The 16534-nt window shown below is 38.8% G+C and overlaps 1 protein-coding gene across 10 annotated transcripts in view; it reads right to left on the bottom strand.

Annotated features, from left to right (window-relative positions):
* Depdc5 (DEP domain containing 5, GATOR1 subcomplex subunit) overlaps positions 1 to 16534 on the bottom strand; it is a 124838-nt gene that overhangs the window by 89433 nt on the left and 18871 nt on the right. For all 10 annotated transcript variants that reach the window (XM_085692149.2, XM_087909159.1, XM_087909157.1 and 7 more), the window contains 5 exons: positions 12099 to 12177; positions 9943 to 10004; positions 6386 to 6455; positions 5401 to 5473; positions 115 to 218 (listed from right to left, as the gene is read on the bottom strand). In XM_085692149.2, coding sequence (XP_085548275.2) covers positions 115 to 218; positions 5401 to 5473; positions 6386 to 6455; positions 9943 to 10004; positions 12099 to 12177 — 388 coding nt within the window. The remainder of the gene's footprint in view (positions 1 to 114; positions 219 to 5400; positions 5474 to 6385; positions 6456 to 9942; positions 10005 to 12098; positions 12178 to 16534) is intronic.

The following is a 16534-nucleotide window of genomic DNA, read 5'->3' as shown; positions in this document are numbered from 1 at the left end:
AGAAACTATCTACAGCAACACAAAGGAATGGAGCATGAGCTGCTTCTCTGTCTCCAGCCTCCATTCCACTCCATGCCATTTCCCCACTGCACCTCCGACACATGGATGCAGTACCTGCCTGTTCCAGTCGCACCAACACTGGATACTGGATGAAGAGTTTTTTAATGGTTACAAGGAGCGATGTCCACTCTTCCCTCCTCTCATTCTGAGCCACCACTCTGAAAGGAATATGATCATGAAAGAGAAATTGAGCACCTATTACACACATGTTATACCATTCATTACAAAGTTTCAAGGAGGAAGGAAAACGTGGTTCATAGGAAGCAATAAGCAGGGGATGAAGGGATAAATATGTCTACAGTTCAAGGCCTGAAGACTACGGTAGACCCACAAGTTCAAGGCTAGGCTGGGAACATGGTGAGGCTCAGACAAGAAAGGGGCAAAACAACAAACTAGTTGTGGTGTCACAGACTTTGATTCCAGCGCTCTAGAGGCAGAGGCAGAAGGAGCTCTGTGAATTATGGGCCAACCTGGTCTATAGAGGGAATTCTAGGCCAGCCAAGGCTACAGGGAAAGACCCTGTCTTAAAACAAAAAAACAAACAAACAAAGATGGCTCATCAGATAAAGGCATCAGCCACAGACCCTAATACAGTGTTCATATTAGGGATCCACAAGGTAGAAAGAGGGAACAGACACTCACAAGCTGTCCTCTGATCTCCACAAATAGTGTTCCCCTGAGTACATCATATGCCATAAATAAAAATAAATAAATAAATAAATAAATAAATAAGTAAATTAGGGCTAGAGCACTAATTACTAATTAGGATCAGTGGTCAAGAGCACTGGCTAATTTTCAAGAGGACCCAGGTTCAATTCTAAACACCCACATGGCAGCTCACAGCTCTCTGTAACTTCAGTTCCAGGGAATTTGACACACTCACACAGACAAATACACAAGGAAAACATCAATCCACATAAAGTAAGTATTTACAATCTTAAAGTTAAAAAGGGGGGCGGGCAGGCATGATTCTTACATGCCTTTAACCCTAGTACTCAAGAGGCAGAGGCAGGTCAATCGCTCTGAGTTTGAGGCCAGCCTGGTCTACAGAGTGACTCCCAGGACACCAAGATTACATATAAACTGTCAAAAAAATACTACTACTAAAAATAATAATAATAATATAAAAATAAAAATAAGGGGAAGATGCTTGAGGAAGATACCTGACATGGACTTCTAGCTTTTTCAGGAGTATGTTCAAAAACATCTACACAGAGAAACTTGCTTGACAACGTGAAGACCTTTGTGGAGTGTAATAAAACAGTGGTACCTATGGTTACCCAGAAAAAAACAAAAAACAACAACAACAAAAAAACACATCTGCACAGACGTGAACACAACATACACAAAACAGAATAGGACAATAAAGCCTCCGTGTACCCACCATTCAACCCAACAGGTAAAGAGCCACCAACCAACCATGATAATCAGAGTCTGGACCCTGGATAGAAAAGTCAGACAATGGTTGTGTCTACCTGTAACCCCAGTAATGAGGGAGCAACAGACAGGTAAATTCCTGAGTTTACTGGCCAGCCAGTATAGCCCACTCAGCAAGCTCCAAGTTCAATGAAAGTTCCTGTCTCAAAGAATAAGGTGGAGGGCTGGAGAGATGGCTCAGAGGTTAAGAGCATTGCCTGCTCTTCCAAAGGTCCTGAGTTTAATTCCCAGCAACCACATGGTGGCTCACAACCATCTGTAATGGGGTCTGTGCCTTCTTCTGGCCTGCAGGCATACACACAGACAGAATATTGTATACATAATAAATAAATAAATATTAAAAAAAGAATAAAGTGGAAAGAAATCAAGGAAGACACCCAGTGTCTTTCTCCACATGCACATGAACACACCTTCACATACAGAGATAGTTTGCTGTTGTTTGATTTTTCAAGATAGAGTTTCACTGTGTAGCACTGGCTGTCCTGGAACTACCTCTGTAGACCAGGTTAATCTCGAACTCGCAGATACACACCTTCCTCTGCTTGCCAAGTGCTCGGATTGAAGGTATGCACCACTGCTGCAGCCACAGGCCATAGATAGTTATTTTAGCACATAATTAAGGAACTCTCAAAAGCACCAGATAACGAAATATCAGTCACAGTTATACCCGAATATTATGTGTTTTAATAAATAAAGCTTGCCTGAAGATCAGTGCAAAGCAGCCACACTCGTCAGCCAGAGAGGCTGGGAGGTGATGGTGCACACCTTTAATCCTAGCACTAGAGAGGAATATAAGACAGGAGGAGACAGGTCTCACTCTCAGTCTCAATCTGAGGATTCGTGGAGGCCAGATTGTCCATTTTCGGTCTGAATTAGAGGTAAAAGGCAGTTGCCAACAGCTTTGATTTTTTGAACTTCGGGTTGAACAGCAATATCTGTTTCTGGGTTTGTATTATTTATGCTACATCTGGCATCCAACATTTGGGCTATGAATTCATAAAAAAGTCATGTGCCTGTGGCTTTACTGCTACCAGCATAGGCCGGATCTACAAGCTGTCAGAGTCATTCTTTCTCCTCTCTTGGCAGGCCCTCCCTGACCCCCCTTCTCAGGCTGCTGCCTTGAAATCTGGTCAGGCTTTCACTGCTGTATGCAGCAGCATCAGCCTCACACCTTCATCCACATCTATGGTAGATTTGGTAAGACAATAGGGAATTCTTAAAGGAGGAATTAGTTAAAAAGAGAGGTTTTTTTCCCCCCCACATTAAAAGATAGAAAAAGCCGGGTGGTGGTGGCATACACCTTTAATCCCAACACTCAGGAGGCAGAGGCAGGCGGCTCTCTGTGAGTTCAAGTCCAACCTGGTCTACAGAGTGAGTTCCAGGACAGGCTCCAAAGCTACAGAGAAACCCTGTTTGTTTGTTTTTTTTAAAATAAATAAATAAATAAATAGAAAACATCTCCCAGGACTTGACAATTAACCCAAATTTTTCTTTTCAGGATCCCTTAAAGGTGGGTGGGTTGTTGTACAAGGCCGCTTGTTTGTTCCTAGGTGCTCAGCCCTGAAATAACTACACAGAAACTGTATTAATTAAATCACTGCTTGGCCTATTAGCTCTAGCTTCTTATTGGCTAGCTCTTACATCTTGATTTAACCCATTTCTATTAATCCGTGTATTGCCATGAGACTGTGGCTTACTGACAAGGTTCCATCCAGCATCTGTCTCTGGCGCAGCTACACGGCTTCTCCTTGACTCCACCTTCTTTCTCCCAGCATTCAGCTTAGTTTTCCCCACCTAGCTCTGCTCTGCCCTGCTATGATCAAAAAGCAGCTTCTTTATTCATTAACCAATAAAAGCAAAATAGAGACTAGAAAGACTTCCCATACCAGTTGGTGGTTCATGGTTTTTCAATAGGTTTATGGATATTTGTCATTGTTTAAGGTGGTTGGTTACAAGTTGTTATTGGTTATGGTCAGGAGAAAAGCTGAACAAAGGAATTTAGATTCAGGGTTCTTGTTTTGAAAAGAAAATAGGGGGATGTAGATATGATAGGATAAAAGGGTAGATTATTGAACCTACTCTGATCAAAAAAAAGGGAGAATATAGTTATAAAATAAAAAGAGAAATCATTGAATCTACTTTGAAAAAGCAGCTACTAGTTTTAAATTGGACTGAACTGGATAAAACTTTTATATATTGTATATAAATTTTGTATATCGATACAAATTTGAGATTGATTTTGTTAGAACATACTGTAGATATATTTCTACTCTTGTTCAAGTACCGAAACAATTCACTCAAAAATTAATGCAAATTTCAGGTCCTTAAAAATTATTATTACCAACTGTTTAGGATAATAAGGAAATTCAGGTTAGCAGTTAATCACCTATTATAATCAAACTTGTCACATTAAGTATGTTTTCAAGGTTAAACAAAGATATATTTTAGATAGACAGATCATCTTCAAACTCTCCAGAGATCTATAGAATAATTTAAGATGTTTTAATAACATAGGTTCTTTTTTTTTTTTTTTTTATGACAGCGAGATATGTCTGCTCCTGGCAGCACCAATCTACTTCAGAGAAGATAATGGGCATCGAAGAAACTCCACATGGAATTTACTTTCTTTGTGGCAAAAGTAAGAGTTGTGGGAACTCCTTTAGTCAATAGCTTTCTAGATACCAATCCATTTTGGGCATGGTCTGGGGTACTGTAAGCTCAGACAAAAAGCATGCACAGACCTGTTTATGTTGGATTTATGCATATGTATATAGCTATTATACTTATTACATACAGTTTTCTTATATTAGTTATAGCATTTTTTTATTTTACACAAAAAAGGGTATATAGTGGTACATTGTTTGTGTTTTAATAAATGAAGTTTGCCTGAAGATCAGTGCAAAGCAGTCACACTAGTTAGCCATAAAGGCTAGGCAGTGGTGGCACACACCTTTAATCCCAGCAGTCACACTAGTCAGTCATAGAGGCCGGGTAGGTTGGTAGTGCATTCCTTTAATCCAAGCACTAGAGAGGAATATAAAATGGGAGGAGACAGGTCTCACTCTCAGTCTAAATCTGAGGATTCTTGGAGGCAGAATCTCCCATTTTCAGTCTGAGGTAGAGGTAAGAGCCAGTGGCTGGCTGCTTAGCTTTTCTTCAAGTTGAATCCCAATATCTGTCTCTGGAATTTTTTTTTTTTTTTGAGACAGGGTTTCTCCATAGTGGTGGAGACTGTCCTGGAACTAGCTCTTGTAGACCAGGCTGGCCTTGAAATCAGAAAGATCCACCTGCCTCTGTCTTCTAAGTACTGAGATTAAAGGCATGTGCCACCACCACCCAGCTGTCTCTGAATTTTTATTATTCACATTACACACTGATAATTTTATTAAATGACATTATGGTTTTATATAAAATGATCTTATTATGCATAGGAATAAAATATTATAAGAGGTATAATTTAAGCTAAAATCTAATCAAAAGCAAAGAAAACAAATAGGCAAGATATTACCTGCAAATTCAGACAGTGGACATCCAGGGTTTTTGTGTTACCTACTCACTTAGTATTACCTTTGAACACTAAAATACTTTACAATTAAAAAAATAATAATAATTTGGAAGCTGTAATGGTTCGCAACAACAACCCCAGCACCTTGTAGGCAGAAACAAAGAATGCTACAAGTTCAAAACTAGCATGGTCTATACAGTGAGTTCCAGACTAACCAAAGCTGAATAGCGTGACTCTGTTCAAAACAGCAAAAACAAATAAAAATTCTAAACACAATGTGGTATCCTCTATCACGGAATTTGAAAAATACAAGAATAAAAAAACAGATGAAATCTAAAAAAAGGTTTTAAGTTAAGAAGAAACAACCAATAAAGACACAGCAGAGCAGCAAAACATACTTGTAAAAGTCCTCATAGAATCTCCCTTTGTGATCCTGTTGAATTGAAGCTCGGTTTATTTCAGGAAACTCATCTGAAATACAAAAAATTCAAATCATATTGAAAATTGAATTGTACAGTGTTGCTGGATTCCTCTTTTGGGTTGAAGATCCATATCATCAAAATGTAAACCAGGAGTGGTGGCACATGCCTTTTAATCCTAGCACTTGGGAGGCAAAGGCAGGTGGATCTCTCTGGATTTGAGGCCAGCCTGGTCTACACAAAGGATAGCCAGAGCTACATAATGAGACCCTGTCTCAAAAAAAAAAAAAAAAAAAAAAAAAAAAAAAAAGCAAAACAAAAAAGGAAGTAAGTAAATAAACAAGTAAACGAAGATAATTGTATATCTGTTATGTGGGTTTTAGGTGGTGCCACAATCCAGCTATCTTACATACATTAAGATGTATTATTATTTTCCATTTTACTTGGGATCCCCCTAGCAAAGATGGGAAAGACAAAAAGCACAAAAGCAATTAATTGTTTGAGAAGAAGGTGAGGGACCCAACAGAAAATAACTGAAAGAAACTAGTTATAGTGGCGTGTACTGGCAGTCTGGCTATTCAGGAACCTCAGGCAGGAGGTTTGTTTTAAACCAGACGTTCACGGCCAGCCTGAAAAATATAACAATACCCTATCTATTAAAAAATGAAAAATTTAGCTGTCTTAATGGTACATAGGTCCCAGCACTTGGGAGGCACAGGCAGAAGATCTCCGTGAGATTGAGGCTAGCCTGGTTACATAGTGAGTCCCAGAACAGCCAGAATAGAATAAGTCCCTGTGTTAAGGGGGAAAAACAAAACAAAACAGAAGAAATAACAAACAAACAAATAAATAAATACAAATAAAAATTTAAAAGTGTAATCAGAATACAGTACATGAAAAGTCTACCAAAATTGTTTAAATTCTCAAAAAAAATACATAATATATATGACAAAAATTTACTCACCAATAGATTTTGCATCATAAAAAGTTCTGGAAAACAGGACCACAGTCACTTCATGACTACAGTTCTTCTCCTAGGCATAAACACATAAAAAGGAGGTACAAGTTTATTCCATTTACTTCACTGTGAAGCAATCCATGCACACTAATATCTGCAATCCTACATGGCTCAGTGGCTGAGCACTGTGAAGAGGACAGAACACTTGCTGCCAAAAGATTTGTTCTCGCCAGGCTGTGGTCCTTTAATCCCAGCACTCAGAGGCAGAGACACACTCTCTGAGTTCGAGGCCAACCTGATGTACAGAGCGGGTTCCAGGATAGGTTCCAAAGCTACACAGAGAAACCCTATCTCAAAAAAACAAAAACAAATAAACAACAACAACAAAAGACTTGTTCTCAATTCTAGCTCTTAAGCTTACCACTGTGTAATTTCAGGTAGGTTACTTTAAGTTCTAAGGATGTGCAAAAATTCTTGGAAAGCTACAAAAAGAAAGGGTCCTGTCACCCAATTCTTGATTTGGCATAAACCTGAGCAACTGAATGTTAGAGCTTGATTATATCCTTATCCATTTTTAATTCATTAGAACTGCAAGTTTAAGGAAAAATAACAGTGCCTATAGTGGTGATTTAAAGAACCAAAGAAGTTCCTACACATCACAGTATGAGGCCCAGAAGCTTTGGAGAGAGAAAGGAATGTAAGCCAAAATCACAAATTACCTTTTGGATGCAGATGGGAGCTAGTAAGAATAAACATTACCATGGGAACAGGGTAATTACTGGTGGACATGACATGTAGCTTGTTTACTGAGCCAACGAACTTGTTTCAGTTCCTGCCAGACTCAACCTTATCTCTCCCAACCATACTAACACAATTCAACACTTGACATAAAAGAATACAACTTAATGTACCATATGCCACCTTTCAATTTTCCTAAGATATATTGCAAGTGGATAGAAACTCCTGAGTACAAGTCAAAGTACAGGAAGTACACTGCTGGGGAAAGCAGACCTGCGGTACCAACTGGGGACTGGACTTCACATGCCCCAAATCTAGCATCCTTATCCAACTTTGATGGACAGAAAAAGTGTCACAGAGACACTTTTTACAGAGAGTAGAGAGTCTCTCAAATCCTGTGGAAAGGAGATAGAGACTATTATCATCTCCACTTTGCAGAAAAGAAAACCAAAGCTATCCATGACCAAAAAGCTAATTGGAAGAAACCCCTAATTTTAAAATAATTTTGTTTTACTCCAAACTCTGTGACATTAAATACTGTATATATCAGGATGATGTTTTCATTGGTAGAAAGGTCAAGTGAGCTATAGCCCTAGCTTCCTAAGACTTTAATTGTAAAAAGTTCAATTTATCTTCTTTGCTTCACTTTGGTTTTTGTTTTGCTTTGTTTTTTGAGACAGGATTTCTTGGTATAACAGCTCTGGCTGTCTGAAACTAGCTCTGTAGACCAGGCTGACCTCAAACTCAGAGATCCACCTGTCTCTGCCTCCCGAGTGCTGGGATTAAAGGCATGCGCCACTACCACCCAGCCCAAATTCATTCTTTTGCATTCAGTTGTCCCAAAATGCAGAGTATTTTCCCCCCAAAATGGACTTCATTATCCTTTTCTAAAACCACCAGACTACAGATGTATGATTAATACATGGACTTTTAATTCAATTACATTAATCTATATGTCTATTCTAATGCCAGTATCACACTAGCACTATTTTGCTGTCTTCAGTGAGAAATCAAATTCTTTATTCTTTTACAAAGCTGTTTCTTCCAAATTTCTTACAATTACATAGAAACTTGAGGATCAGATTTTTATTTCTATAAAAAATTCATAAAAGAAGTTGACACAGAAACACTGTGTTGCAAACTGCTCTGTACATATCTTTATTTTGTTCTTGTCATTTTGAGACTAGGTCTGGCTATGTAGCCCAGGGTGAGATTTTTCAACTTCTGCCTCCCAAGTCCTGAGAATACAGGCATGTAATCTCATTGTCTGCATTGTCATTTTAACCCTATTAAGACCAGACATGGTGGGCCATGCCTGTAATTCCAGCTATTAGGGAAGCCAGGGCAGAAGCATTTGTAGTTCCAATATAGCTTTACCAAGATCCCATCAAAAAACATCAGAAATTTTATCTATCTATCTATCTATCTATCTATCTATCTATCTATCTATCTATCTATCTATCTATCTAGTGTGTGAGTGTTTTGCCTGCATGTATGCACATGTACCATACATGTGGGTCCTGAGTACCAAAGCCAGCTCCTATGCAAACACAAGAAGTGCTCCTAAGCACTGAGATAGCTCTCCAGCCACTGGTTTGTTTGGCTTTTCTTTTGCCTTTATTTTTATTTTTATAGGTATTAGTATTTTGTCAGCATGTATGTCTGTGCACCACAGTGTGCTGAGTCTTTGCCAAAACACTGTATCAGATCCCCGGGGACTGGAATCACAGACAGTTATAGGCTATCCCCATAGGTGCTGAGACTCAAATGCAGGGCTTCCGGAAGAGCAGCCAGTACTTTTAAACACTTAGCCATGTCTCTAGCTTCCTACCCTATTTATTTTTTTTAAGATTTTTTTTTTTTACTTCTGTTTATATGTGGTTGCCTAGAGTAGCAAAGTAAGCATCCATAATACTGATCTTAGGAAAAAGTTTTCAGTCTTTCACCACTGAGTGCGATCTGTAAAGTTAGCTCTGTTTTTCATAAATACTATTTATTATGTTGAGGTGATTAGCATAACTTAAATCTCAAGTCCACATTTCAGCTAAAGTAGCTCAAGATAAAGCAAATTAATAGAAAAACTGCATTTAGAAAACTCAACATTCAGCCAGGTGGTAGCACACGCCTTTAATTCCAGCAATTGGGAAGCAGAGGCAGGTGGATCTGTGTGAGATCAAGGCCAGCCTGGTCTACAGAGATAGTTCCAGACAGTTGGGGCTATTAAACAGAGAAATTGTGTCTCAAAAAAACTAAAAATCGGGGGCTGGAGAGATGGCTCAGAGGTTAAGAGCACTGCCTGCTCTTCCAAAGGTCCTGAGTTCAATTCCTAGCAACCATATAGTGGCTCACAACCATCTGTAATGAGGTCTGGTGCCCTCTTCTGGCCTGCAGGCATACAGACAGAATATTGTATACATAATAAATCAATAAATATATAAAACATTTAAAAAAAATAAAAAAAACTAAAAATCTAAGAACAAACAAACAAAAAACAAACCAAAAAAAGAAAACTCATATTCAGGAGCTAAGGAGAAAACTCAGTTTGTAAAGTGCTTGCCACATAAGCATGAGGACCTGAATTCAATCTACATTAAAAGGTCACAGTGGCACTCACATTTAATCCCAGCACTCAGTAGGTAGAAGGCAGATCTCTGTGAGTTCGAGGCCAGCCTGGTATACAAAGAAAGTTCCAGGACATCAAGAGGTACACAGAGAAACCCCGTCTCAAGAAATAAAAATAAAGAAATAAAAAATAAAGAAGAACTGAAAACTTAAAAATCTAATGAGTGCTATCTACCTAGATTATAATGTAGAAAAATACATACCTTCCACTTAGTAAACAGGTCAGCAAGGAAACCATTCACAGCTTTCTCAAAGTACAGATCCCCTAAAACAAACAGGGAAAAAAGGGTAAGGATATCATATTTTTTCTATTCTTTTTTGGCTTGAACTATCTCTTCTAAATACAGTGAAGGAATCAGACCAAATAGAAAACAATGGTATCAGCTATATAAATATATATGTAAATTTACATATATATTTACATATATATTTATGTATATGTTTACATAAATATATACTTGTTTATATCTATATTTATATATGTGTATTTTCATATATATATAAAGATAGTAAAAGTAGAGTACAAAAACTAAAGTACAAATGCGGTGGCACATGCCTTTAATCCCAGCACTGGAGGCAGAGGCAGGTGGACTTCTGTGAGTTCAAGGCCAGCCAGGGTTTCATACTGACACCCAGTCTCAAAAACAGGGGTTAAAAAAAGAAAAGGGACAAAGTGAAAAATAAAGAAGGAGGGGGCTGCTTGCACACAGTAGATAAACTAGACAAAACTCTACCGTTGGGTTACATCCTTAATTCTATCAAGTTAAATCTAATTATAGAGGTTCAGTGTTTCATTAGCACAGAAAGTACAGGCAAATCTCATAATTACAGAGTCTCAGCTTCAAGGTAAACTCCAAACTTTTAAACTGGAAGATGACTGATTAATATGGTGTGTATTTAAGATAAGAAAACACCCTAAACTCCAGATATGATGACTTTTATAGTCATGCTTAAAGTGTCTTAGAAGATAATTGGGGGGGGCAAACCTAATGACCTGTGTTTGACCCTCCACAGGAGAAAGAAAACTGATTCCTGAAAGTTGTACCTACGTGTGCTCGCTCTCTCTCTCTCTCTCTCTCTCTCTCTCTCTCTCTCTCTCTCTCTCTGATTTAGTAAACCCTAGGCACTCATCGTAGTTCCTCCTAGCCAGAATCTCCTTGTTGATGCACAGCAAGTACTAACGTGCAATAAAAATTTGAACTGTACAAATCATGAAACTGGTGGGGCAGTCACAGCATCTGTACCTCATAGTAGTTTAGCATTCTCTGCTCATTAGTCATAATTCAAAGATAATGAAGCTGAAGCAAACTTGTTTTTCTGTGATTGATAGAGAACTAAGTGAAAGACACCAAGTTGAGGGTAGTTAGTACATGCCTGTACATAGGAGGCTGGGGCAGAAAGATTGTGAATTTGAAAACAGTCTGGGTTATAGATCAAGATCCTATGAAAGCATAGAAAGTAGAAAAAAAATTGGTGGTACCTAATCATACTAGAAGTTAAGCTTTGAGAATTCAGGATTTTCATTAATACTTTACAGGCACTTCCTAGAATTCATATTCTGCTTCTGCATCTGTCTCTCCAGATATCTATGCAGTTTATATAAATAAAATAGAGGAATTAGTAAGATGGCTCAGTGGATAAAAGCATTTATTCCCTAGAATCTATGCATGGAATCAAGAAACAACAGACCCTCTACAAAGTTGTCCTCTGACCTTCATCTGGGAATGTGGGCATACATGAACACAGAAAATATTAATGAAAAAAAGTCTAAAAATAAATAAAATAGCGAAGAACTGTGCAGGGCAGTACATTTTTGAAATCACAGCACTTTGGAGGTAGAAGGAGGAGAATCAGTTCAAGATCATCCTTGGCTATAGGGTCTCACTATCTAGCTCTGACAGGAATTTGCTATGTAGACCTGGCTGGTCTTGAACTCACAGAAATCAACATGCCTCTGCCTCTTGAGTGCTGGGATTAAGCGTGCACCTCCACCCCTAAACTGTATCTCTGCTAGGTAAAGGGCTTGTTTAGCATGCACTGACTCCAGGTTTGATCTCCACAGCACAGCATAAACTGGGCAGAGACACGAACACCTTTAATCACAGCACTTGGGGGACAGAAGTAGAATGGGAAGTTCAAGGCCACCCTCACCTATATGAGACCTTTTCTCAAAAACCAAACAGTAATAAAAAAAAAAAACAATGAAAAATGATAGTAAAAGAGAACTAAAGAGGTTTGTCAAGAAAGCAGGACACATCTTTAGAGAACATCAAATGCTTACTATAAAATGATACAGACTTGGGGGAAACCAAAAAATTCTCTCCAGTGGCAGTTACAATCAGTACTTAGGGAACAGTACCATAAATATCAAAATCCCACATTTCACAGCTCATCTGAATAAATATGTAAACCATAGCCGACGTAGAACGGAACACCACCTGTAACAAATAAAAACATAATTGCATTAAAAAGCAAATGATTTATATACAATTTCAGTTCTACAGAATGAAAAGGGTCTCAAAGTCTTCCACAATAGTAATATACCTAACATATTTGTCTACATTTAGTCATTACTATTTAGAGAGAGAGAATGTGTGGTATGCATTTATGTATGTATGTATGTATGCATGCATGTGTGTGAACACACATGGAGGTCAGAGAACATCTTCCAGAGTCAGTTCTCTCCTTCCACTATGTGGGTCCCAGGAACTCAAACTCAGGTTATTAGGCTTGGTGGTAAGCACCTTTACTCACTAAGCCATCTCAGCAGCCCAACATACTTAATTATGCACTTAAAAATAGTGTACATGCCAGGAAATGGTGCACACCTTTAATCCCAGCACTCAGGAGGCAGAGGCAAGCAGGTCTTCAAGTTCAAAGCCAGTCTGGTATACAAAACAAGTTCCAGGACAGTCAGAGCTGTTATTCAAAGAAACCCTGTCTTGAAAAACAACAACAAAACAACAAAAAAAGTGCACACATATTGAAAGCTTAAAAGCTAACATCTACAAGTCCTGTAAACTGTAACAGCAACCTGCATACAAAATATTCTAGTGCAATAGTGGCACAATGTTATAGGAATAACCAACTACCACAAGGGGGGCTTTATTTTGTTTTGTTGTTTTGTTTTGCTTTAGGACCACTACATGAGATAGAATCCATACCTGGCATCACTAAAGTGGCCAAGATCCTGCAACTAGATATGTCATGGGTCTATGGAAAAAAACTATTACTATTCTACTAAAGGAACACGGGAATAAAATGACTATTGATGATACACTGTTATATCCACAGTTAACAAGCTCACCAATCCTCATCAGAGATGCTTCTTGCAGTGGATAGGTATTAACAGAGACCTACAACTAGACAATGTGCAAAGAGTGAAGACTCTGGAGCAGTCTTAAGTGGATTCTTCGTCAGACCCTTCCCTTAGAGCTCAGGATCTATTCGGAAGAAGTGGAAAGATTATAAGAGCCAGAGGTGGTGGATGATTCCAAGGAAATTGTGGCTTTCAGATACAACAGCACCGATACACACATGAACTCAGAGATTGTAGCAGCACACAGAAGACCTGTAAAAGGTTTGTACAGGCTCAAGCAAGCCAGGATCCCAGCACCGAAAGGCGAAAAGTGGACATGGTCCCGCCCCTAACCAACAAGTTATTTGCAATTGATAGCTAACTGGCAAAGAAAAAAATCAGTTCCCTCCAATGGAGTTTAAAAGGTATATCAACCATATTCCAGGGACGGCTCCATGCCCAGTAGTAGTGGACCATGGACCAACATAAAACAAATTCTATGTTTTGTGTGGGTGCATTCTGTTTAGTTTTGTTTGGGCTTTTTTTTTTGTCTTATTGATTTTTTCATCGTTTCTATTTTCATTTTGTTTTTTCATATAAAGGGAGGTAGGATAGTTTGGAAGACTTGAGAGAGGCAGAGAATCCTGATCAAAATATAGTATATAATTTGTTTTGAAGCAAAACAAAATATATTACACAAAAAAATTTTAAATAAGTTATTTATTTTTACTTGCATTGTTGTTTTGTCTGCATGTTTGTCTGTGTGAAGATGTCAGATTTTGGAGTTACATACAGTTGCTAGCTGCCGTGTGGGTGCTGGGAATTGAACGCAGGTTCTCTAGAAGAACAGCCAGTGTGCTCTTAACCACTGGGCCATCCTTCCAGTCCCATTATACAAAGTTTTAACAAAAATAACAATAAACAGAGCAAACTCTAATATGGTGGCTCATGCCTGTAATCCTGTAACTCAGGAAAGTGAGGCAGGAATACAGTCAGTTCAAAGATGACATGGGCAAACAGCAAAATCCTGTGTAAAAAATAAAACAAAACATTTACTCAGAGTAAATCTTGGGGTTGGGGTTTTTATTAAAAGAATTCTCTTAACTACGAAGTGGTACTTGGTACTTTCTTTCTTTCTTTTTTTTTTTTTTTTTTTGATTTTTTGAGACAGGGTTTCTCTGTGTAGCAGTCCTAGCTGTCCTAGAACTCGCTGTGTTGACCAGTGATCTGCCTAACTCTGCCTCCCTAGTGCTGGGATTAAAAGTTCTTAGAAGTGGTACTTTTTTTTGGGGGGGGGGATTTTCAAGACAGGGTTTCTCTGTAGTTTTTGGTGCCTGTCCTGGAACTAGCTCTTGTAGACCAGGCTGGACTCGAACTCACAGAGATCCACCTGCCTCTGCCTCCCGAGTGCTGGGATTAAAGGCATGTGCCACCATCACCTGGCAGAAGTGGTACTTCTAAGAGGGAGCTTTACCCATGTGTTCTTTCACTTAGCTGACAGAATGCCCAGTGGTGAATAACCTGTCTAGCATTCAAGAAGCTCTGATATCCAATACTAGACAAGACTGAGTGCAGGGGCATGTGTTTACAATTCCAGCACTTGGAATGTGGAGACAGGACCATTGGGAATTAAAGGTGATCCTTAGGTACATAGCCAGTGTGGGCTACATGAAACCCTACTTCAAAAAACCAGAAGCAGGGGCTGGAGAAATGACGCAGTAGTTAAAGCACTTGATGCTCTTGCAGATGACCCAGGTCAAGTTCTCAGCACCCACACCAAGGCTCACAACTGTCTTTAACTCCAGTTCTAGGAGATCCAATGACCTCTTCTGGTCTCCATGGGCATGTACATGGTACACACATATGTATGTGGCAGGCAAAACACTCCTACATACAAAAATAAATAATCTACAAAAACAAAGAAGTTACTGAAATCTTGCTATGAGCTTTGTATCACAGGTCTGGTTCCTGGCCTCCTGGAGTTGGCAGCACTTGCAGAAGGACCTACAAGTGCTTCATGAAGACTCACACGAGAAACGCAACAGCACAAAGTCACAGAAACCTCACAGAACTTTAATCAAGACTTGCCAAATGAGCCTAATAAATGGTTTTTTCTTTTTAATTTATTTATTTGTTTGTTTATTTAATTTTTGGATTTTCAAGAGGACTTCTCTGTGTCTTGGAACTCACTCTGTACACCAGGCTGGCCTTCAACTCAGAGATCCACCCGCCTCTGCCTCCCGAGTGCTGCCAGCCGAGCTTAATAAATTATAACTGATATCACACAACCTATTCGCCAAATTGCCCCAAACAAAAGTGGAAGTGGTATTTTGACTATATATGTTTTAGCACTAATAATATTCAGTCATTCTCTTCTATCTCTAAAGAAGTTTGGTAAAAAAAGAAGAATGCAAATCTCTTTATCATTTTTAGTTTTTACAATTTTTAGTTCATTAGACTTACTCCTTAAAGACTATTCTATTCACTCTGGAGGCTTCCTAGAGTGGCTGAGGCATAGCAAGTACTAGTAAATTCACTCTCCTTTTCTAAAACAGACACATGAAGTCTAGGAAAAACATGCTTTTCAAAGTGTTACCTTTGATCATCTGGTGATTTCAGGTACTAGAATGATTTTGTACATAGCAACTCTGGTGTAAGTATGACTGTAAGAATGAGTGTGAGTGGTGTGTGTGTGTGTGTGTGTATGTATCGTAAGAGCAGTCAAAGGAGGAAGTCAATATCCTGCTCTGTCACTGTCTACCTTATCCCTTAAGACAGGGTCTATCATTAAACCTGGAGCCTGGCTGTCCACCAGCAAGTTCCACTATCATCTCAGCTCTCCTTCCACCCCATACTTCTCTGGTTAAAAGCATGGTGACCATGTGCAGCTTTTTTAAAAAAATAAATAAATAAATAAATAAATAAAAAAAGACAAACATGGGTGCTAGGGATTTGAACTCAGGTTCTCAGGCCGGCACAGCGAGTGCTGTTACCCACTGGGCCAGCGCCACAGCACTGTCTGTTTTGCTTTGTTAATAAGACAGGGTGCCCCTCAGGCTAGCCTAGATAATGCTATCTTCCTACCTCAGCTACTCCTTCTTAGCAGTATTGGGAATACAACCTAGGACTTCATGTATGACAAATAAGTGTGAGACCTCCAAGCTACTCACTCAGACCTGCTACCTTTTCTGCAGACATGAACTCACTATATGGCCTCAGGGCTTACTCAAGTCTGAAGTGCTCAGATTACAGGTGTGTGCCATTATACCTGGCTTACATTTTTAAATCACAGTATATTTTATAGAAAGGAAGAAAAACATTCATAGTTTTTATACTTAAACTTTTTTTTTTAAAAGATACCTTTTGAGGCTAGAGATGTAGTTCACTGGTAAACATTCGCTTACTATGTGCAAGTCCCAAAGCTTGCAACAGTAGAGCAAATAAAAAAATAAAAATAAAAGATTCCTTCTAAGGCAAAATTATTCTAAAGACAGAAG

Source organism: Myodes glareolus, chromosome 8 (assembly GCF_982192425.1).
Source record: "Myodes glareolus chromosome 8, mMyoGla1.1, whole genome shotgun sequence".
NCBI classification, from domain to species: domain Eukaryota; kingdom Metazoa; phylum Chordata; class Mammalia; order Rodentia; family Cricetidae; genus Myodes; species Myodes glareolus.
The sequence above is the reverse complement of the archived record's forward strand: the minus strand, read 5'-3'. Positions and strand labels throughout refer to the sequence as shown.